Genomic DNA, 24447 nt, shown 5'->3' with positions numbered 1-24447 from the left:
CCCCTCAGTGACGTGAACAGAGGGAGAATCTGAAACAGCTCTTTTGGAGAGATTGTTCATGATTTATTGGTTTTATAAAAAATGAGTAGGTGGATTTTTAACATTATAGGCTGGTTGTTTTCACACATTGCAGCCACACAACTGTGTTCAAACACCTTATAAAAGTAATTTTTGCATAATAGGTCAATTTTAATTGTAATAATCCAGTGAGATTTTTGTCTGACAACAGCCAGTGCTGCACACAGAGATCTGATCTCAGATTCATCCAGTCTGTCTGAAATGACATGAAGAAACAGAACAAACTGAGACAGACTAAACCCAGAAGAACTGTGGCAACGTCTCCAAGATGCTTCAAGAAACGTGTCTGCAAAGCTACAGTTCTGTTAAAAGTTTTAATGTAGCTCTAAACAGCCCTTTAAGTCCACCCATCAGTAGTAGTCAAGTCAAGTCAAGTCACCTTTATTTATATAGCGCTTTTAACAATACAGATTGTGTCAAAGCACTTAACAGTATCAAATTGGAGGACAGAGTGTCAGTAATGTATAATGATAAGATTAAACACTCAATTTTCAGTTAAAGGCATTTCATTATTGAATTCAGAGATGTCATTGTCTAGCTCAGTTTAGTTTAAATAGTATCTGTGCAATCAAATCGGTGATAATCGCTAGAAATTAAGTGTCCCCAACTGAGCAAGCCAGATCACTACACTCTCTGCCTTTTTCAGACTTCCTATCACATTTGCATTAGCTTTGTGGTGCAGGGCTAGAATTATGTCATGACTAAAGTCCAGGCCAGATGAGATATTGTACTTACGCTTAAGTACCTTAACCAGTTAGTAAAATCCACACTGCCGACCACATGAAATGGGTCACAAATCACTGTTCTGATCATTATTTGTATCGCTTTTTTTTTTTTCCAATACGCAAAAAACCATTTCTAAATCAGCAGGTAGGTTACTTGTTATTATGCACAACATAAACACATTCATGAATACTTCTATTTATTACCGTGTTTTTTTTTTTTTTTTTTAATTGATCTTATCTTATGAAAGGGAAGATATTTTTATATGTCCTGGTTACAGTGCCCAGGTTTGTGTTTTATAGAGCTCGGGTGATTAGGAGGAGTGGCAAAGTGCGACTACGGAGCAAAGTGACTCTACGGAGCAAAGTGACTCTACAGAGCAAACTGAAGAGACTTTCTGGTAAAACATATTATATACTTACATTAAATTTGACTAACTCTACACAAATACCTATCTTTGCATTATGTCTGCATTTTGTTGTAGTTGTTTTTTAACTAAATATTAATTGATTTCTTGGTAACACTTTAGAATAGGGAACACTTATTCACTGTTAACTACAACTTTCCCCTCAATAAATTCCTAATTTGCTGCTTATTAATAGTTAGTAAGGTTGTTGTTAAGTTTAGGTATTGGGTAGGATTAGGGATGTAGAATAAGGTAATGTAGAATAAGGCATTGATATGTGATTAATTACTACTAATAAATTGCTAATATTCTAGTAATATGCATGCTAATAAGCAACTAGTTAAGAGACCCTAAAATAAAGTGTTACCGATTTCTTTTATTTTGTAAAATTCTATAATGGCTGGTAAGGTACTATTGTAAACGTCTTTGGAAAAGAGAATCTGCTAAATGTCTAGTATGTACATGTACATTAAATTAAACATTCACTGTATTTATATAATATGTTATCTGCTTTGAATATATACATATACACACACACACACACACATGTCTGGTTTGCTATCATTGTGGGGACTCTCCATAGGCGTAATGCTTTTTCTACTATACAGACCGTATATTCTATTGCCCTACACCAACCCTACACCTAAACCTAACCCTCACAGGAAACTTTCTGCATTTTTAGATTTTCAAAAAACTTCATTCTGTGTGATTTATTAGCTTGTTTATCCGCGGGGACCTCAATTTAGGTCCCCTCCGTGATACGAGTCCCCATGAGTCTGTGTGTATTCAGGTTTAAGTCCCCACCTGAATATAAAAAAATCATAGTACATCAATACGTGTAAATGTGTGTGTGTGTATACCTGTTTTTCTAAGTCAATTTCAGATTCGAAACAAGAATGTCCCACACAGTCTTGCCCGTGAACTCTTCAACATTCATTATCCAGATTCAACCACCAACACAAACAACACCAGCTGGGACTGTGACAAATGCTCCTGTGCCGGTTTATGAACAGGTAGCAGGAGTTTCTCCTCTTCATGGACTTCAGGCATTTCTGAAAGGCCAACCAAAAGCCCTTGGGGTAAGACATTTTTCATAAACCTAAATAGATTTTATTGTGCGTATGTAAGTGTGAAGTAAGAAAATTACATGAATAAATTCTTTAAAAAAAGAATTTATGTTTTTTTATTTTACGTATTGCTTTCACATAAAAGTTACAAAGAATGTTTTAGGAGTTGCAAACTATCAATAATTTTGAACTAATGGACAAATTGTGCTCAACCGCAAATCAGTATGTGAATTCATACAATGAGAGTTTCATGCTTGTAGAATTTATTTTTTAGGATATTTGTTTTTCTAGAACAATTGTAAGTCCATAACTACAGTCACCATAAATTTGTATTGTACATTTTATATTGATTCCCAAAATTTGAAATGGTTTTACTTTATAAAAGACTATCTTGTCCTACCCTGTACATTTTTCTTGTTCCTTACAGACTGTCCAGATAATGATTGGTCTGTTGACTTTCCTGCTTGGGATCGTGTCTACAGTTCATGCAGAATCCATCTTTGTCTTTAGTGGTATTCCTTACTGGGGATCGCTTATCGTAAGAAACAATTACAATTAAGTGATCTGTCTTTTATAATTCAAGCTACATTTTCCAACAGAAGCCTTAATTTTTGCATTTCTCTCTCCTCTCAGTACATTATTGCAGGTTCACTCTGCATTGCTGCCGAAAACAAACTTAATTCACCCTCCGGTTTGTGTTTGGTATGTACACAACACTTATTACTTTTAGGGGTTCAAGCTGCCCAACACTGGCAGGTGACATAATAATAATAATAATAATATGTATTGCATTTTTCAGTAATGGCTAGAAACAGTTTTCCCCCTTTATCATTAAATGTATATTTTCTGATTTTATTTCTATCTATAAAAAATTCCGCTATTTTTTCACACTACATACCTTTCCATCTACGTTAACATATGTTAACAAAATGCGTTACAGATCTTCCTAATTTATTAATCTGTTTTATGGGGTTTTTTTCTGCCTATAGGTGAAAGGTTCACTTGGAATGAACATTTTCAGTGCTTTAACTGCAGGCACTGCACTTATTATAATTTCAATGGATTTGGCTATAGGACCAATGTACCAAAGTTACTGCAGATATGACTGTTATGATTTAGAGGAAAGGTATAAGGTATGTCACCTTTTACATTCACATTTATTTAGTAATTACATTAAGATGACTGTGTGGTCAGAACACTTGTCAAAAGTCAATCCTTAATATACACTCATCTGTCCAGTCTTTTTCCCCAAAATTTCAGAAGTAGTTTATAGAACTCTTATCTTATATTTCTGTTCATTTATAATGCAAGAAGGCATTGACATTATACATTAAGCAGCCGGCATTCCAGTGTGAGTACTAATTATCAATTATTTTATTATTATTTAAGCTGATGTTGTATTTTCTCTCAGACCTTCTTCTGGGGAATTGGTAGTGTTTCACTGATATTTGCCTTGCTTGAGTTTATCATCTCCATCTATCTATCATCATTTGCCTGTAAAGTCACCTCCTGCTGTTGTCCACAGGTGAGTAATGCATCACGTCAACTGACTATGTGGGTCATTGTTACTATGTGGTGGATTTTATGGCCATGTGAAAAAATATTAGGGGTGTGACGGTGCACTTCGCTCAAGAAACGATATTGAAGTAATTATCATACACAGTTAAAAGACTGAACAAAATCCAAACACTATAAAAGTTATTGTCACAAACTCAACTGACTGGCTTCTCTCCTATATAATTTCACATGAGTCTCTTCAGACCTTTCAACTGAACATTAGCTTCTAACTTCTGATTGAAGCTTTATGTGATCTTCTAACTGAACTCCTTTCCACAAACTGAACATAAGAAATAGGACTGTCAACTGATTAAACATTTTAATCTAATTAAGTACATGATGTGCTGATTAATTAATCTAATTAATCACATTAATCACCCAAAAGATAATTTTAAGTCATTATTGTTTTAAATGAGAAAAGCATTGAATAGACACTACAAAAGTAGCTTTAGAAATTAATATGTTGATTCAACACTATAAATAATAATTATAAATAATTATAAAGTCACAGCCTTAATGTCATTCGGTCATTCATTCAACCGATTTGTTCAACACCGCTGTGTTGCTTGGAGAAGCGCAGTTCTGCTGTGGCTTTATTTGGAACTATTTTGTCGGTAAAATTGAGCAAAACAGATAATATTGAGTCTAAAATGTCACACAATATCAACTTCTTGTTTATTAAACTATTGCACATTGTCATTTTAATATCATGAGATCTCTTTACACCACTAAACAATACTTCATATTTTACTGTACTGTACTGTATATGCTGCATAAAATGTTAGTCAACTTTTATGCCACATAGTTTTACATGCATAGATGTACCTCATTAACTCATAATTAGTACCTAAGAATACATAAAAATACAAACAAACATTGAAGCACTTGACAGATTTCCATGTTCCCATTTACCCTTTCTCTTAAAATGCATAAAATACAATTATGATACATATTTTTATGTATAAAACCATTAAATTAATTTATGTATCTCAAACATCGCTCCGCCCTGTTACAGTGGTGCTACTTGTCCTTTAAAATCTTAAGTGTAATGCCCTACATCACGACTTGCTAGAAGTGACATAATTTCAAGAAAACAACTTTGAGAACAAAGTATGTATGTATTAGTCATTTGTTTTTCTCTCAAGAAAATGTATTTAAATAAATTTTACACTTCTATTAACATTTTATATTGACATTTTCCAAACTGTCATTTTAGAGATAGTAATGGAGCTTGAGCCATTGATATGCAGAGATCGAAGTGTATGTAAATTACCTGAGTGTGTGCTAATACTAGCTAATAGCAAAATCTGTAATATTGGAACTGTCTGTAAGTGTTAATGCATTTATGGCATTTTGCAGTAAGAAGGCATAAAACGCTACATGTGCAATTTTTTTTTTCCAAAGGTGCCGTATGTTCCACAAGTTTTACCTCCACTGCCCTGTCATTTTAGGCCCTGTCATTTCCATGATCTTAAGAGCCCAGAGGTAAGAGAAGCTTGAAACACCAGTTTAATTGGACTTTGAGTAAAATGATACGCACATAAAAAAGAAAGGAAAAAATGAAAAACACAAAACATTATTTGGATTTCGTGTTGAGTGTCTTTGTACTAGTAATGTGAAAACAGTATGTGAAATGTGAAAGTAATTGGTGCAATAATTGTGCAATATGTAAGGAGCTGATCATATAGATTTTTTTTGTCCTTGCAGATATCTGTGATCAGCAACCCTTCCATGAATCACCATCCTGCAGAAATTCCTCGACAATACAGTGAAATGTAAATAAATATGAATAGTAAAAAAAGGGGTCAGTTTTTGTGGGACACAGGGTCTCCCAATGGTTTCCTGTCCCTTACTACTAATGTACTGTCATTAGAAAAGAGAACATAAAAGCAAAGAAATCACTTCATCAGATTACGGATTTGACAGATTTTTTAAAAGTCACATATGTATAAATGATAACTATTCAAGACACTAATAGATACTATTTCCTGATTTTCTTTCTTTAGTTAAGTCAAAGTTGCCTAATCATCAGTGAAACTGAATAGATTGTTTTGAATAAGTAATAGCTTAATGCTGTAAGAATAAAATATACTGAATAAAAATGGCTTATTCTTGTCTATAACCTTTATTTAACCGTGCAAGTCACTTGAATTAATGAATTCTTATTTACAGAAAAGGCCTGGAAGGAGACTATCAATCTCCTGGAGGACATAAATATTAAAACTTCATTAAAACAGGAAAATGTGTTTCTTAAACATGGGTGATGGAACTGCGACATTAAAAATAGCTTTCTTTTTTGCTTTAAACATGGTAAACATATATAACTATAGATATGAAAGAGTTTAAACAGGGATTATATTAGAGCTAAATTAGTATAATTTTATTGTTTCAGCCATGTCTTTGACCCAAAGTTAAATTCCGAGAACCGTACTTTACACCATGAGGTGCCAAAATGTGAGTGAAATTCTCTGCTGAGAACTCAAGAAACATGAGCTACAGTATTTGCACCTTGGCAGATAGACCAGGCTAACCAAAAATGTGAAACTGATTTCTTATGTAAGAGAATTGCAAGATTTACTATGTTTAGAAATAATTGCCACCTTGTTTAAAAAATATATATCTTTTGACAAAAAAATTCAAATATTTTTATCTTTTACTCTGATAGTCTGCATTTACATTGCTTAATGAACATTTATTTTGGCAAATTATATTTTTCCCCCATTCAAAAATGAATGAGGGATTTATATGTCACTCCCGAAACTTTGCTGCATCAGCAGCAAAAAAAAAAAAAAACGTTTATTCGAATTATATTCAATATTCAAATTCAATAAACAGATTATATTTAGCCTAGAAAGTGCACAAATAGCCCTTCTTTTATAATCACTAAAAGGTGTCATTTCAGCTCACCACGATCTCACAAAGTTTTTATTTAGTTTTTATAATCAATGAACCTCTTATTTACATCGTGTGACATTGAGAGGATTTGCGAGCATGCAGAACAAAATCTGGCGTTTAGCCATGAGTAAATTGAGTCATTTGAATGGAATGGCCAATCCGAGGTGTTCAAGAATCACATGTGTCTGTGATTTGCTACATTGCTCAATGTTACAAAAACAAGTTGTAAATAGTAGTTAAGGCCACCTAATATAAAGTGTGACCAAAGTTTCTATGTACTTACATCAAAACATATGACATTGTGGTCATATTGTATTGCAAAATACTTCTGCTGCTATTGAGGTGGGATATGGGTAAGGTTAGGGATAGGTTTGGTGGTATGGGTAGGTTTAAGGGTGGGTTAAGGTGTAAGGGATGGGTCAACAATGTAATTATAAATTTAATTGCAGAAATTAAATACATATGTAATTACATACATGTATTTTTAAAAATATAAGTACAATGTAAAAACATGTATGTACACAATAAGTGCATTGTATCAAATGATTAATTTAAATGTAAGTACAAAGTAGTTAAGGCCACCTAATATAAAGTAGGACCGAAACTTTTGAGGCTCTCCAGAGCACAAACACAAATACGCACTGGAATGTTTACCCAATCTGTTTCTCCAATATCGTATTAATACAGTTTCAACTTAGGGTGCTTTTCACTGCATGAGAAAAGTGTTTATTTAACATGCTGAATGCGTGAATTGGCAGCACTGCTTAACTGTTCTTCTAGCAGAAAATATGATTTTAAACAATAATTAAAAAAAAAAAAAATTGCTGTGTATCGCATTAGGATGACTGAGACTTGTCATATTGCTCTTTTGTTGATTTTAATTGTTTCCATTGTCCTCATTTGTAAGTATGACTTAATGTAAATGTAAATTTTACATAATTTTTCAAGCCTCCATCTACAAATAGTTTCTCAGCCAGATGAAGCTCCGGTAATATTTTTTATATTCATTCTTACACATGGCCTTTTAAAAACTAGGCAACACACAAGTTAACAATACTCATGGGGAACAGATGGAAAGTAAGGACATGACGCAGAATTAGACGCTGATTAATGTTTTGCTTCCCAAGACTGCTATACCAATAACATCTATTTTATTCTGTATTTTAATTCAGTGGGAGAGAATCTTCCCTTTAACTGGCAAAGTTAAGAGAGGCAAATTTTTTTTACAATCATGTGAGGGGTCTCTCTCTTCAACCACCACCAGTGTACAACGGCGCCACTGCGCTCACCATACACCAGCTACATGTGGAGAGGAGAGAGAGATAGAGCCAATCAAGTGGATGGGGATTATTAGGAGGCCATGATTGACAAGGGCCAGTGGAGGGAATTTGGTCAGGATACACCCCTACACTTTTACAAAAAGTGCCATGAGATTTTTAATGACCACAGAGAGTCAGAACCTCGGTTTAACGTCTCATCCGAAGGACGGTGCTTTTTACATTACAGTGTCCCGTCACTATACTGGGGCACTAGGACCCACACAGACCACAGGGTGAGCATCCCCTGCTGGTCTCACTAACACCTCTTCCAGCAGCAACCTAGTTTTCCCAGGAGGTCTCCCATCCAGGTACTGACCAGACTCAACCCTGCCAGCATCAGTGGGAAAGCAGTCTTGGGCTGCAGGGTGATATGGCTGTGGCATATATTTATTTATTTATTCCTCTTATCGGTTTTATGTGTGTGTATAGACTTGTTCGAGATGAACTACACTAACCTGCTGGTGAGATCTGCCAGTTGCAGGCGGGGGAGTAGTAAAGAGACGGCCATCAGGTCGGACACTTTGTGCTTTCCGTAGTGTGAAAATGAGACTACATAGGGCGTTATCTTACAATAAATCAATAAAAGAAAAGGTATCAGGAACTCTATACAAATGTTTGACTTTTTATTCCTCATATCTTTAAGAGTCTCAAAATAGTGTGTTAGTTCACTTTTATATAATAAGATGTTAGGTTTATTATTTTGTTTGTGTAGCTACATGAAAAAATATATATTTATTGTTTTGTTTTATTGTTTATTTGGATCCCTGTTAGCTTCCACAAAGTGGTTGCTAGTCTTCCTGGGGTCCACAACTCAATCCAAAACAAACAGTCGTACAAATAGATAACAAATTTCACATCACAAACTATACATCTCAGCAGTAGCAGCACTTAAAATATACATCTACATATTTATAAACATATCTTCACATTTTGTTTGAAATACATATGTACAGTTACTTTTTTGAATATTTATGGGAACCATATTCCAAGCAACAGAACCTCGATAATGTACAGTCTTTTTCATAAAATTTGTTTGTGGACACAGTAAAAAAAAAGTTGATCCTTACTCACTTGATGTATTTTATAATCATGTCTAAGCCCCACATAAACAAGCTTTTCAAAGAAAAAACAAGGAGTATGATACTTGAATACCTTATGAAAATATACCAACAATCGTAAATGTAATTTAAACTTCACCGGCAGCCACGATAACTGTCTATGCATGTCACTAACATTGGCCCGAAATGGATAATGAAGCACTAGCCTGGCTGCTCTGTTCTGAACCATCTGAATTTTTTTTTAGGTGTTTCTCAGATGCACTTAACCATACCATAGGGCAATACTCAAGATGCGATAAAACTAATGACTGTACCACATCTTTTAAAAGTAAAGATGGGATAAATGCAGAACATTTCCTGGCCACCACTATACCTTTTCCCATAGTACTTACTATATAATCTATATGTTTGGACCAGGACAACGTATTATCAAGCATCACACCCAGTAACTTAACATTTGTTACTTGTTCTATTGGCACCCCATTAATAAATAAATTCAAATCAGCAGCCTTAGTCATACTATTTTTGTTACTAAAAACTAAGTTTAGTTTTTTCTAAATTTTAAATCAGTTTATTAATTTGAACCCACTTCGTAATTGTTAACAACTCATCACTTAAATTTTCCTGAAGCTCAGTTAATGTATGTGCTGCAGAGAACATTATAGAATCATCTGCATACATAACCATATTTGCCTTATTAACAACATATGGTAAATCATTTATAAAAATAGGAAACAATAATGGACCTAAACAGCTACCTTGTGGAACACCACAATAGGTATTTTTAGCCTCCGAGAAAGATCCATTATAAAACACTCTCTGTTTTCTATTAGACAGATATCTTCCAATCCAATCAAGAGCTGTGAGTGAAAAACCATAACATTTTAATTTAGCAATAAGAATATCACGATCAATAACATCAAAAGCTGCTGTATAGTCTGTATAGTCTGACCAATTTCTTCTGTCATGTGCATAAGAGCAGTGCTTGTGGAGTGTCCTGGTCTGTGAGCATGTTGTAAGTAATCCATTAATTCTAAAATATTGTAAAATTGGTTTAAAACAATTTTCTCCAAGAGCTTGCTCAAAATAGGAAGAATTGTTTTCTGTTTGAAATAAAGATTATTTTGCTTACCCCATTGGAAGATTATTTTGCTTGTTCTAAGCAAAAACTCGCTTAATTTTGACTTGTTTTTTTTTCTGAAAACAAGACAATAAGTTTTACTTGTCTTCCCCTAATAAAAATGATTTTGTATCGAAGTAAATAGTACATAAAACAAATGTAATTTCTACATTAAATAAATTAGTTCAGGCAAGATTAAAAAATAAATAAATAAAGTAAATTCTATATTAGTACTCAGTTTAAGTTTGTAGAAATTAAATTTTGAACTTATAAGTATACACTGTTAAAAATTGTCCTGTTAAAAAACAGTAAAGAACTGGCAGCTTGGTTGCCAGCAAGTTACTGTAAAATTAAGAGTATCTTACTGTTGGGTAAAATTACAGTTGGCTACTGTTTATTAAAAACGGTAAAGAACTGGCAGCACGGTTGCCAGCAAGTTACTGTTAAATTAACTTTGTCTTACTGTTGGTGAAATTTACAGTTGGCTACTGTTTTTGCAAATACAGCATAACACTTTTTTTGCTCTTCTTCACAACTAAACTAACAATGTGGAAATTACAATACAAATATTATTATAAATACGCTATTGAGTAAAACATTTTCTTCTTGGTTTTTAATATATATTTGTACCCTTTGAAATAGTGACTTGAAATGTAACACAAGTAAAGCAGCTTTAAAGTGTTGATTCAAAACTTGTTTTGCTTTATTAAAAAAACTTTCTTATAAAAAACATTAAAGACAATAATTGAAATTTAAGGGGAAGAAGTGGTCATAACAGAAATAAACTCAACATGTTCCCCAATGTTAAGGTCAGAGCCGGACACAAAGGTGAGTGTAAACAAAGGTGAGTTTATTGAAGTGAGTCCAAGCAAGGTGAGTATTCAAAAGGTGCAGTGACAATCCGTGAATGACTGGTTTCTTGTTTCAGCAGGTTATGAAGACGAGACGAGGGGAACCACACAGACTCACACTTATACACCGTCGACGAAGGATCTGGAAGGGGAAGACAACAGAGGCAAATGGAGAACAACAGGAATAGATCTTAAAAGGTAAGTCTTAGGAAGGTAAGGATATCTTAGTTTTTCTTGAGATGAGAGTCCACGTAGCAATCAACGAGATCGGACGGTGTAGTGTGAGTGGTGCTGGTTTAAGTAGCCGGGTTGATTACTGAGGTGATTTGGTGCAGGTGCGGGTGATTAGTACTCTGGTGACCTGGAACGCTGTGATTGGTGGGGTGAAGGGCCTGACTGATTCGTGACAGTACCCCCCTCTCCACGGCCCGCTCCTGAGGGCCGACCTCGGCGTCGCGGTGGTCTGCCCCTGCCTCGGGGTGCTGGACGATCGGGATGAGTCAAATGGAACTCTTGAAGGAGTGTTGGGTCCAGGATATCGTCTCTGGGTACCCAGGATCGTTCCTCCGGGCCGTAACCTTCCCAGTCCACGAGATATTCGAGTTTTCCACCACGACGCCGGGATTCCAGAATCTCTTTGACTCTGTAGATAGTTCCTTCGTCCATTAAGAGCGGGAGAGGGGGTTCCTCATTCTGGTCAGGCCCTGTGGAGATGGGAGGAGAGAAGGGTTTAAGTAAGGATACATGAAATGTTGGGTGAATGCGGTATTGTGGTGGTAGCTGAAGTTTATAGGTGACAGGGTTTATGCGTTCCAGGATAGTGAAGGGGCCAACGAATCTGGGACTCAATTTTCGGCAAGGCAGGCGCAGTCTGATGTCTTTGGTGGACAACCATACCTTTTGACCGGGTTGGTAATCAGGATTGTCACTTCTTCTGATGTCGGCTGTCATTCGTTGCCTGCGCACTGCCTGCTGGAGCTGATGGTGTGCGGCGTCCCAGACCCTCTCGCTCTCCCGGAACCAGTGGTCGACGGCGGGGACGTCAGATGGTTCTCCTGACCAAGGGAATAGGGGAGGCTGGAAACCGAGTACGCACTGGAAGGGAGTGAGTCCAGTTGAGTGTTGGCGTAACGAGTTTTGGGCGTACTCGGCCCAGCCTAGGAACTGGTTCCAGGAGTTCTGGTGGCCGTGGCAGAAGGTTCTCAGGAATCTCCCCACTTCCTGGATCTTGCGCTCGGTCTGCCCATTGGACTGTGGATGATATCCTGAGGAAAGGCTGACGGTCACACCTAGGAGAGAGAAGAATGCTTTCCAGACTCTTGAAACGAATTGGGGTCCACGGTCTGACACTATGTCCTCCGGGAGACCATAATAGCGGAAGACGTGGTTGAAGAGCAATTCGGCTGTTTGAAGTGCTGTGGGGAGACCAGTTAGGGGGAGTAGTCGGCAGAATTTGGAGAATCGATCCACTATGACAAAGACACAGGTCTTCCCGTCTGACTCGGGGAGGTCAGTTATGAAATCAACTCCTAGGTGTGACCAAGGGCGTTGAGGTATGGGTAGTGGATGGAGTTTACCGGTAGGGAGATGACGGGGGCTTTTGGAGATGGCACAGTCCGGGCAGCCTTGCACAAACCTTCTCACATCCCTGGCCATGTTGGGCCACCAGAAGCGATTGCGTAGCAGCGAGAGAGTGGCGTTGGCCCCTGGGTGGCCTGTACCTAGGGAGGTATGAGTGGTTTTAATGAGTTGGTTACGTTGAAGGCGAGGAACATACTGAAGGTGTTGTGGACAGCCCGGCGGATTGGCTGGAGGAGTATTAGATGCGGCTGGTGGAGAGGTCCATTGAATGGGATTAGTGATGAGTTTGGTGGGGAGAATGGTCTCAGGTTCCTCATAGTTATCGTCCGGGGTGTGTATACGAGAAAGGGCATCTGCCTTGGTGTTCTTGGTGCCGGGTCGGTAGGTGATCTGGAAGTGGAATCTGGTAAAGAATAGGGCCCATCTGGCTTGTCGGGGGTTGAGTCGTTTTGCGTCACGGAGGTATTGTAGGTTCTTGTGATCGGTTAGGACGGTGAATGGATGTTTGGACCCCTCCAACCAGTGCCTCCATTCCTCTAAGGCGAGCTTGATGGCCAGGAGTTCTCGGTTGCCGATGTCGTAATTCCTTTCCGCCGGGCTTAGTTTGCGGGAGAAATAGGCACATGGATGGAGTTTGGGAGGCTTCCTGCTGCTGAGATAGGACGGCGCCTACTCCCGTGGTGGAGGCATCCACTTCTACCACAAAGGGTAGTTCCGGATCGGGGTGAGTGAGGAGAGGTGCATTGGTGAAGGCATGTTTGAGTTTGTTGAAGGCGTCTTGGGCTCTCGGGTTCCAGGAGAGCGTTTTTGGTGAACCTTTGAGCAGATCTGTGAGGGGACTGGTGACGGTGCTGTAGTTGGCAATGAACCTTCGGTAGAAGTTTGAGAATCCGAGAAATCTTTGTAATTCTTTAACAGTGGATGGTGTGGGCCAGGAGGTGACTGCTTCCACCTTCCCCTTGTCCATGCGGACGCCACGCTGATCGATGATGTATCCTAGGAAGTGAGCGGAGGGTTGGTGGAATAAACATTTTTCTGCCTTGAGGTAAAGTTGGAACTTTCTGAGCTGTTGGAGGACCTCCGCAACATGATGGCGATGTTCGGCCTGGCTCCGGGAGTAGATGAGGATGTCATCTATATATACAATCACAAATCTGTGTAGGAACTCCCGGAGCACTTCGTGGATGAATCCTTGGAATACGGAGGGGCGTTGACAAGTCCATACGGCATAACTCTATATTCGTAGTGGCCGGTAGGCGTGACGAAAGCAGTCTTCCACTCATCTCCCTCTCGTATCCGGATGAGATTATAGGCGCTGCGGAGGTCCAGTTTGGTGAAGATGGTGGCGCCGCGGAGTTGTTCCAACGCTGCTGGGACAAGGGGAAGGGGATATCGGTACTTGATGGTGATGTCATTGAGCTTACGGTAGTCGATGCAGGGTCGTGAGGCCACCGTCCTTCTTGGCAACAAAAAGAAGCTGGAAGCAGCAGGGAGGTAGATGGAATGATGTAACCTTGTTGTAAAGCCTCCTCAATGTACTCCTCCATGGCCTTTTGCTCCGGTGGGGATAAGGGATAGATCCTTCCTCTAGGTACAGGCTCACCCGGAATGAGATCGATCGCGCAGTCCCATGGCCGGTGAGGTGGTAGCTGGGCAGCCCTCTTCGGACAGAAGACGTCGCTAAAGTGGGAATAACAGGTAGGGCTTTCTGTGGAGGTGGTGAGGACCGGTATCACTTCCTGGGCTCGTCGTAGGGCTGTGGCAAATTGGGGAAGCATTGAGGAAAACATCTTTCACCCCACTTTAGGACATCTCCTGTCCGCCAGGAGAGATGGGGATTGTGCTGCACCAGCCACGGACGACCCAAGATGATATCCACCGTGGAACCCTCCAGAACCAACAAATGCAACTCCTCTTGATGTAGCTGCCCAATTTGTAGCCGAATTGGCCCAGCGCTGCGGCGGACGGAACGTCTTGTGATGGGCGTTCAGTTATGGATTGTACCGCATAGGCGGTCGTCGTGGTCGAGGTAGGGAGTCGGAGCTGCGGAGGAGGTATCCTGCGATGAAGTTGCCCGCTGAGCCAGAGTCGAGGAGGACGGTAACTGTAATCATATGGGAACCGGCAGTAAGCAGCGCATGGGTGGACAGAGGTTTGTATTCATGAAAAGAGGGAGTACAGAACTCACCAGGGCTCGGCGAGGGCGTATGGGACACTCAGGATCCGGTGTTTGTCATCCCCACAGTATAGGCATAATCGCTGGGTAATTCTCCGTTGGCGTTCTTGCAAGGTTAATCGAGTGGAATCGGTTTGCATTGGTTCTGGAGGGTCAGTTGTCTCTGGTTGGCGAGGTGGTGGAGATGCGGTGGCTGAGAATGGATCCTGGGAGCATGACTGTAACCGATTGGAACATCGAATGGCCAGTTGAATTAATTTTTCCAGTCCAAAGGTGTCGTCGTATGAACTCAAGTGGGTGCGTGGCGGGGTTCGAGCCCCTGTTGAAAGGCTGTAAGAAGGGATGGTTCTTTCCAACCACTGGCTGCAGCGAGTGCGGAATTGCAATGCATATTGATGTATGGTTTGATTACCCTGACGAAGATGATATAATTTCTCCCCACGGAGGAATCCCTGGCGAACTGCTGAACACTTCCTTGAAGTGATGAATGAAGTTGGCGGCTGTGTGTCGCGGGGCCGGCTTGATTGAGGATGGACTCCGCCCATTTCAGCGCAGGTCCTGTAAGGGATGTCACGATGAAAGCGATCTTTGCTTGATCTGTGGTAAAGGCGTGGGGTGAAGATTGATGGTTAATGTGCATTGCATTAAAAGCCATCGCATTCCTCAGCCAAACCAGAGAAGGGTGTTGGGCGGGCCATGGGACTGGCAGTATGATCTGTGAGGAAGGATTGGTGATCGTTGGAGGTGGTTGTGGTGATGGTGGAGCTGGTGGAGCTGGTGGTGTGGGTTGCTGTAGCAGTACCTTTTTGATGGAATCCACCAGCTCCTGGAATGGGTCCGTAGTGCTCATCGTGGTGTTGTCGGTTCGGTCCGATCTTCTGTTAAGGTCAGAGCCGGACACAAAGGTGAGTGTAAACAAAGGTGAGTTTATTGAAGTGAGTCCAAGCAAGGTGAGTATTCAAAAGGTGCAGTGACAATCCGTGAATGACTGGTTTCTTGTTTCAGCAGGTTATGAAGACGAGACGAGGGGAACCACACAGACTCACACTTATACACCGTCGACGAAGGATCTGGAAGGGGAAGACAACAGAGGCAAATGGAGAACAACAGGAATAGATCTTAAAAGGTAAGTCTTAGGAAGGTAAGGATATCTTAGTTTTTCTTGAGATGAGAGTCCACGTAGCAATCAACGAGATCGGACGGTGTAGTGTGAGTGGTGCTGGTTTAAGTAGCCGGGTTGATTACTGAGGTGATTTGGTGCAGGTGCGGGTGATTAGTACTCTGGTGACCTGGAACGCTGTGATTGGTGGGGTGAAGGGCCTGACTGATTCGTGACACCCAAATCATATTCTGACTTACAGAACATTGGTACAAAATGAAAACAAATTGTAAAATAAAGCCCAAAGCTTATTACATTTATGACAATAAATGTACATTTCAGCTGTATAAATGATAAATAAATTGCTTTAACTCTTTAACAATTCATTCTAATAGGTCATGCAGGCTGTCCAAAAAATTAACTCTGGACACAGAGATTAAGTGAAAAACAGAGTAAATGTTTTTGAGTGAATAGAAATGAATGAATACCTGAAAAAAATAGAGATCAAGAGACTGTGCGTGCGTGTGTGTGTGTGTGTGCGCGCGCACATTTTTGTGACAAATGAGGACATAAATGTGTATAATGACAGGTATTACAAGGAGAAGGTGACTTTTCAGGACATTACCCCATGTCCCCACTTTTCAAAACGCTTATAAATCACACAGAATGGAGTGTATTGAAAATCTGAAATAGCACAAAGTTTCCTGTAAGGGTTAGGGATAGGTGTAGGGCAATAGCACATAGAGTTTTTACATGGGATGTCTCCACTTTTCACAAAAACAAACGTGTGTGTGTGTGTGATGTGAGTGTGTGTGTGGTCTGTGGTGTGTAATACTTGTATAAAGTCCAAACTCAAAATCCATAAATTTTTAGTAGACTGGAGACACGAGGGTTCACGGTTTTCTTTTTCTGGGTGACCTTTCCCGTCCGCTTTGATATGACTCCTCCAGCCTTGGTCCCCTTTTCCGGATTTATCTCGATGAACCACCTGAAAAACACATGTGTGTGTTTGGAATTAGTGTGGAGGGAAAAAAAGATGGTAACACTTTATCTTAGGGTCTCTTAACTAGTTGCTTATTAGCATGCATATTACTAGAATATTAGCCATTTATTAGTACTAATTAAACACATATAAATGCCTTATTCTACATCCCTAATCCTACCCAATACCTAAACTTAACAACTACCTTACAAACTATTAATAAGCAGCAAATTAGGAATTTATTGAGGAAGAAGTCATAGTTAATGGTGAATAAGTGTTCCCTATTCTAAAGTGTAACCAAAAAGGGTACTCACGGATAACATATACATATTAAAAGTATATAAAATTCTATTCTTGTTTCAAGAACACTTCACTTTACTTTGTCAGGAAAGGAAAGCTTTCTTAAGAAGCTCCAACACTCAGATCTTTTGGACTGAATGATGTGTTTCAGTCTAGATTAAAGATATCTCCTTGTTCAAGCCTTGACATAACACATCTTATACCCTACTATTTTAGCCATGTCTGATAGAACTGTAACATATGCACATGATCATCATTTTAATGCTAAAGAAGGATGGGTCCTAGATGAATCTGCTTCCTTTCAAGGTTTCCACCAACACCTCACCACCGATAGACATTTTATTTCCTTGACATTCACCTACTGCTCACTGGGGCTCAAATATTTGATAGGAAATTTCTCTATTTGATGCTAGATTCCCTGTTTATTAGGGCCAAATGTTTCAATGAAACATACATTTTCTGTATAGCTGCTTTAAAAATATATGTATTGTAAAAAGTGATATAGAAATAAAATGTGAAGTGAATTGAATGTATGCATCCAAGTATCTAACCTTTGAATAAATTCCAACGTGCATGCGTCTTCAGCTTGGTATTGAAGATTGAAATTGTTGTAAGTAGAAAAATCAGCAGCAAACCCAGACAGGAAAGCCGGCTGGATGCCCTCACAAATGATGTGCTCCTCAAGGCTGATCATCCAGTGCTGGATTCTTCTTCCTGGTGTTTCACCTGAACCTTTAAAAAGAAAAACACATTTAATGTTTTAATTTAATTCACATTTAATTTCAGCATTGACATAACATTAATTTGACATTGTTTAAAATGATTTTAATTTTCCTTGCATTCATTTGTAATCTGGCAGTCACAGAGTTCAGCAGTTCTAATATAAGAAAAGCATTTCAACATGGACTGGTCTGGACAGACCTTTAAGTCAAAATGTGTATACTGTAAATTGTGTATTGTAAAATGTATTTTCATTTATATTCAGACAACAAAGAAAGCCCATCCACTGAAAGTCCACACAAGTGCATGGTAAATAAAAACTCAATTTCAAACATGCTAGCTTTACACATGAAAACATTGGTTCTCATACTTTACATTTTTAAGTGCTCCAAGCATATGATTTCCGATTCAGAAATCCAGCTAATAAGTATTCTATGACTTTAACTACAAAACCAACTTGGATTGATGCAAAAACATAACCAACATAAAAACAACAAAACAAGCACAACAGTAAAAATCCCCCTTAGAATAAACATATGTCATACTAGAACATGCTTACCCAAATTTGCAATCACAATAACACCGAAGTTTGTGAGTTTGTTCGTTTGTTTTTTTCAAACAGTGGAGGTTTAACGCGTTAGGAAATTCTGCAAACTGATAGCCTATTAGCCTATTAGCCAACAACACCGGCCATTTCAGTATGTTACAGAGACATCAATGTGATTTCAATGCAACAGTGTTTGAAAAGTTAACTTTGCATAAGAATTATCTCATGATGAATGAAACTCACCCTGTAATTGGGAATAATATAATAATATAATAGTCACAGAGTCAGAAATCCAGTTGCACTCGATGATGTCGTATTTGGTGTGTTTATCACTGAAAAGAGCAAATAAAAGATAGTGTCACTTCAGATATTCACTATACAGATCAGTTGCAGCAGCAAATGTAATGTATTTTGTCTATGAAATCGCGCAAAGCAAAGGGGAACTTACCCGTTATAACAAGACGGATGAAGTCCCTGCGTGCTCAATGCCGTTTACAAAAATACTGGATAGTAATGTTTTATTTCCTTTGAGTAGAATGCAGTTATATTGTGTCTATGTCATTTCACAAAAACGAAAAAAAAAAAACAGTAATGTACTGCTTTTGAACATAACAGGATTATACTGTTGAAATTCTGCCGTAAATTAGAAAGCAATTTTTAACAGTGGTTTTACTTGGAATTGTTTGTTATGTTTACAAGGATTCTTTAAGTAAATATCAAAGTTATGATCCCATTTTTCCCATCGTGCACTGGGGCATGAATAATTAAAAAGGTTACATTTTTCACTGTTTTAGAGTTGTATTTATACTGTTTTATGGTTGCTTTTGTTGTTAGGTTTAGTAACTTACTTTTGTGACATCTGGAGTTCATTCTCTACTCAAAATGACCCATTCATACTCAAACACTATTCACTGATTGTTTCCGCCATTGTGAATGGTGTACCAAGTATTGAGGTCTCTGTGTTCATTTGGTTTGGAATTATATTGAGTGGACACATTATCTTAAAAGGATAACAAGCTGGCTACATGCTTACTTAGATGTTTGTAAGTAAGCCACATGCTTTAATAGCATGGTTTCTCTTTCCAGTGCTACATTGTTTGAGTATTTATAAACCGTGCCTGAGTGAAACGTATTTGAGTATTGCAGATTTAAGTTAACAAAGTTTTCAGTGCAGTAAATTACTGTTATTTAACAGCACTTTTTTTTCTTTTTTTTTTTACAGTGATAAGCATTACTTAAGTAAGCTTTACGAACAAACAAAGAGTCAATAAAATTTACTGGGAATTCCCAAGTAAACTTAAAAATTTATATTTAAAGCTACTAATAATTATGTTTAAGCTTTTACTTGGTAATGTTTTGTAAATTAACTAGCCTTTTCTGAGTGAAAATTGTTTCCAAGCTTTTTTCAAGTAAATCCTACTCCAATTTTTTTTCAGTGTAGAAAATTCTTCTTGATTTAAGAAATTATAGATATTTTGGCTGGAAACAAGACAAAAAAAAATGTAAGTAAGAAAAGCATTTATTGCAGTGTATTTTTTGCAGACTGTTTAATGGTATGTCACAATTGTACTCCATGCTTTTAACAGCCTAAGCTATTCTAGTTTTATTGCACCAACAAGGATTAAATTAAGCAATGTTTATAGCTAATCAAGGATTTGTTGATCTGGGTTTTATTTTAAATCAAGTTGTTGCACCACTTAATTTTAAAAACAGATAAAAAAAATCGGGGATCTAACCTGTGATTAAAACCTACATATAAGATTAATTTCATCCGCCATGATGGATTTGCCATGTAATTAAACAGTGACGATGTTGATATTCCTTATCCTAAACTCTGTCTCTGACATAATTGCTTTTGTCAATAAAGGAAATAAACTTGTAAAATGTCAACGTCATTATAAGCCGGCAGTGCATACGAATTTTATAATCTTGGAAATACAGTGAGGAAAATAAGTATTTGAACACCCTGCTATTTTGCAAGTTCTCCCACTTAGAAATCATGGAGGGGTCTGAAATTGTCATCGTAGGTGCATGTCCACTGTGAGAGAAAATCCAGAAATCACAATGTATGATTTTTTAACTATTTATTTGTATGATACAGCTGCAAATAAGTATTTGAACACCTGTCTATCAGCCAGAATTCTGACCCTCAAAGACCTGTTAGTCTGCCTTTAAAATGTCCACCTCCACTCCATTTATTATCCTAAATTAGATGCACCTGTTTGAGGTCGTTAGCTGCATAAAGACACCTGTCCACCCCATACAATCAGTAAGAATCCAACTACTAACATGGCCAAGACCAAAGAGCTGTCCAAAGACACTAGAGACAAAATTATACACCTCCACAAGGCTGGAAAGGGCTACGGGGAAATTGCCAAGCAGCTTGGTGAAAAAAGGTCCACTGTTGGAGCAATCATTAGAAAATGGAAGAAGCTAAACATGACTGTCAATCTCCCTCGGACTGGGGCTCCATGCAAGATCTCACCTCGTGGGGTCTCAATGATCCTAAGAAAGGTGAGAAATCAGCCCAGAACTACACGGGAGGAGCTGGTCAATGACCTGAAAAGAGCTGGGACCACCGTTTCCAAGGTTACTGTTGGTAATACACTAAGACGTCATGGTTTGAAATCATGCATGGCACGGAAGGTTCCCCTGCTTAAACCAGCACATGTCCAGGCCCGACTTAAGTTTGCCAGTGACCATTTGGATGATCCAGAGGAGTCATGGGAGAAAGTCATGTGGTCAGATGAGACCAAAATATAACTTTTTGGTCATAATTCCACTAAACGTGTTTGGAGGAAGAAGAATGATGAGTACCATCCCAAGAACACCATCCCTACTGTGAAGCATGGGGGTGGTAGCATCATCTTTGGGGTGTTTTTCTGCACATGGGACAGGGCGACTGCACTGTATTAAGGAGAGGATGACCGGGGCCATGTATTGCGAGATTTTGGGGAACAACCTCCTTCCCTCAGTTAGAGCATTGAAGATGGGTCGAGGCTGGGTCTTCCAACATGACAATGACCCGAAGCACACAGCCAGGATAACCAAGGAGTGGCTCTGTAAGAAGCATATCAAGGTTCTGGCGTGGCCTAGCCAGTCTCCAGACCTAAACCCAATAGAGAATCTTTGGAGGGAGCTCAAACTCAGAAACCTGACTGATCTAGGGAAGATCTGTGTGGAGGAGTGGGCCAAAATCCCTCCTGCAGTGTGTGCAAACCTGGTGAAAAACTACAGGAAACGTTTGACCTCTGTAATTGCAAACAAAGGCTACTGTACCAAATATTAACATTGATTTTCTCAGGTGTTCAAATACTTATTTGCAGCTGTATCATACAAATAAATAGTTAAAAAATCATACATTGAGATTTCTGGATTTTTTTTTTTAGATTATATCTCTCACAGTGGACATGCACCTACGATGACAATTTCAGACCCCTCCATGATTTCTAAGTGGGAGAACTTGCAAAATAGCAGGGTGTTCAAATACTTATTTTCCTCACTGTATATTTATAGTATCAATTAATGGAGTAGGCCTATAGCTTATGATAAAACAACCGACATAAGAGAAAACAACTGGCATGATTCATGGAGTGACTACCTCTGCTCGTGACAGCACGGCCCTGTCCGTTTTTTACATGATAGTGCAGACATGCATAGAAACGTCAATCTTTTTTTTTAAACATTTAAAGCAGGAAGGGTTAATCTTACAGAAGTGCTCAACACTGATTACTGTCAGACTTTCAAAATCTTTCTTCACTTGAATTAAGATTATAATAATTTAATTTTAAAGCACAGCCACCACAAAATCAGACTTTAACATCTCTTCTTATATTGAGATTGTTCTGAGGTTCAATACAGATTACAAATTGTAACAAGAAATAGTTTAATAGCTACGCAAAGATTTGATTTCAGTATCATAGCTATGACAGCAAACGCTGGCATCTGACAATGCTTTGGGGAAAAAAACAGTTAACCTTAAAAAATAAAGTATATATATGCATAAACCCAAATAGAAAATAAAACAGTTATTGAATGAGCATGTGTCCTATTCTGTATCCTAAACTCCTGAAACATTGGTGTCTCATATTTTAGAGCAGTTAGGCGTGGACCACCATGCAGGAAAGAGTGCCCAATCATATGGCCTGCCACCATGAAGAGGTCACTATCCAGAAAACACTGTGATGTTGAAGGAATCAGGGGCCGGATTCACAAAACATTCTTAAGAAGAAATTTCTTCTTAACTTCTTAACTAAAAAAGTTAAGAATATTTTGTATTCCCAAACATTCTTCTTCAGAATATTCTTATCTTTTTTCTTAAGATTGTTCTTTAGACAAAACTTGAGAAAAATTCAAATTCTTGAAAAGAATCTTCTTAAAAATCATCTTAAATAACTTCTTAAAGTTAAGATAACTGCCAACTAGTCGTAGATCCATAAAGGGTAAGATTTTTATTGAAATTATTATATTATATTATTATATTGTTACATTTTTTAAATATTAAACATTACAAAATTATAAAACTTATAACATTCTGTGTAACTACTACAATATTTTACTTGTATAAAATAGCATAGTTGGCTTATTAGATGTTTGTGTTCCAGATGGAAATACTATGGGTTGTCAACAGGGAGAGAAAGCCAGAAAGGCCCCTTAGAGACCGAGCAGATCCTCTCACCCTTCCTGACCATGTTCTGCTTAGACTTTATAGGCTTCCAAGAAACTCAGTAATGTATCTTGCACATATTCTGAGAGATAATTTGCAGCGAAAAACAAAAAGGTCCTCTCCCCTTCCCGTTATACTGCAGATAATGGTTGCCCTACGCTTCTTTGCTTCTGGGTCATTTCAAGCAGTTTTAAGTAATACTGTGGGAATTAGTCAATCTAGCGTAAGCCGAATTGTCTTCAACGTGTCAAGGGCTCTCAGCAGAATGGTGAAGAACTTCATCAAATTTCCATCTACAGTGGCAGAGCAAATCCTCATTAAACAAATTCTTTGAGATTGCAGCATTTCCAAATGTATTGGGTGCAGTGGATGGGACACACATTGCCATTAAGGTAAATAATATGTAATACATAAATTAGTTAGATTAACATTATTTCTTTTTAACTTGCTTTCAACATTTATCTTTGTAGGCACCATCTGATGATGAAGAACTGTATGTTAACAGGAAGAATTTTCATTCAATTAATGCCCAGATAGTCTGTGATGCTTCACTGAAAATAACAAACCTTGTAGCAAAATGGCCTGGGTGTACCCATGATTCTTTCATATTCACCAACTCGGCACTGGGTCAACAATTCAGTGAAGGCCAAATCTCTGATGGGTGGCTATTAGGTAAATAATATATATAATATATATACTTTTTTGGGGGGGCATATCAACCACAAATTAATTTTGCATATTACATTATTATTATTATTATTATAAATAATTTTCAGTCTCATGTTTTCTATGCTTTTAGTTAATTCTATGCTTTTAGTGTCTTCTTTCAAAAGTGAACATGCTAAAAAAAAAAATCATGAATAAAAATTTTTAGTTTGGGAATGCCATTGTTACGTTTGTGTTCAGTTAGCAGAAAATACCAGTGTTTTACAAGGGACAGTGGCTACGCCTTAAAACCTTGGTTGATGACTCCAATTCTTCATCCAGCATCAGAGGCACATGAAAGATACAACAGGGCACAAAGGAAAACGAGGGGAGTAGTGGAGAGATGCATTGGAGTTCTGAAATCTAGATTCTGATGCATTGATCACTCTGGTGGAGTGCTCTTGTACACACCTGAGAGGGCATGCCGAATTATTGCAGCAGTGTGTGTACTGCATAACATATGCCAGATGCATCGTGTGCCACTTCCCAACATTGCAGAGGCCCCTGATGAGCCTGATGAGCCTCTGAGGGATGTAGAAAACCCACCAACCAACTCAGGAATGCAAGCACGCAATAATCTAATAGAACGATGATTCA

At 38.3% G+C, this 24447-nt stretch overlaps 1 protein-coding gene across 1 annotated transcript; it reads left to right on the top strand.

Annotated features, from left to right (window-relative positions):
* Window positions 1-324: 324 nt before the first annotated feature.
* On the top strand, window positions 325-5795 carry LOC131537412 (membrane-spanning 4-domains subfamily A member 4A-like). Its single transcript, XM_058770790.1, has 7 exons — window positions 325-2286; window positions 2702-2812; window positions 2908-2976; window positions 3264-3407; window positions 3686-3799; window positions 5236-5316; window positions 5539-5795. Exons 1-7 carry the CDS (start codon window positions 2104-2106, stop codon window positions 5608-5610), a joined length of 774 nt encoding a protein of 257 aa, XP_058626773.1. The 5' UTR covers window positions 325-2103; the 3' UTR covers window positions 5611-5795.
* Window positions 5796-24447: the final 18652 nt, after the last annotated feature.

The sequence above is a fragment of the Onychostoma macrolepis genome, chromosome 03, assembly GCF_012432095.1.
Source record: "Onychostoma macrolepis isolate SWU-2019 chromosome 03, ASM1243209v1, whole genome shotgun sequence".
NCBI lineage: Eukaryota > Metazoa > Chordata > Actinopteri > Cypriniformes > Cyprinidae > Onychostoma > Onychostoma macrolepis.
Note: the sequence above shows the minus strand (reverse complement) of the source record. Positions and strands in the feature narration are given on the sequence as shown.

What these genes read in the sequence shown, in the direction of transcription:
- LOC131537412 (XM_058770790.1), top strand. Translation starts at nt 2,104, where the DNA reads ATGTCCCACACAGTCTTGCCCGTGAACTCTTCAACATTCATTATCCAG. An exon ending in CTTACTGGGGATCGCTTATC is followed by an intron (nt 2,813 to 2,907) that starts GTAAGAAACAAT and finishes CTCTCCTCTCAG; the next exon opens with TACATTATTGCAGGTTCACT. An exon ending in ATGATCTTAAGAGCCCAGAG is followed by an intron (nt 5,317 to 5,538) that starts GTAAGAGAAGCT and finishes TTGTCCTTGCAG; the next exon opens with ATATCTGTGATCAGCAACCC.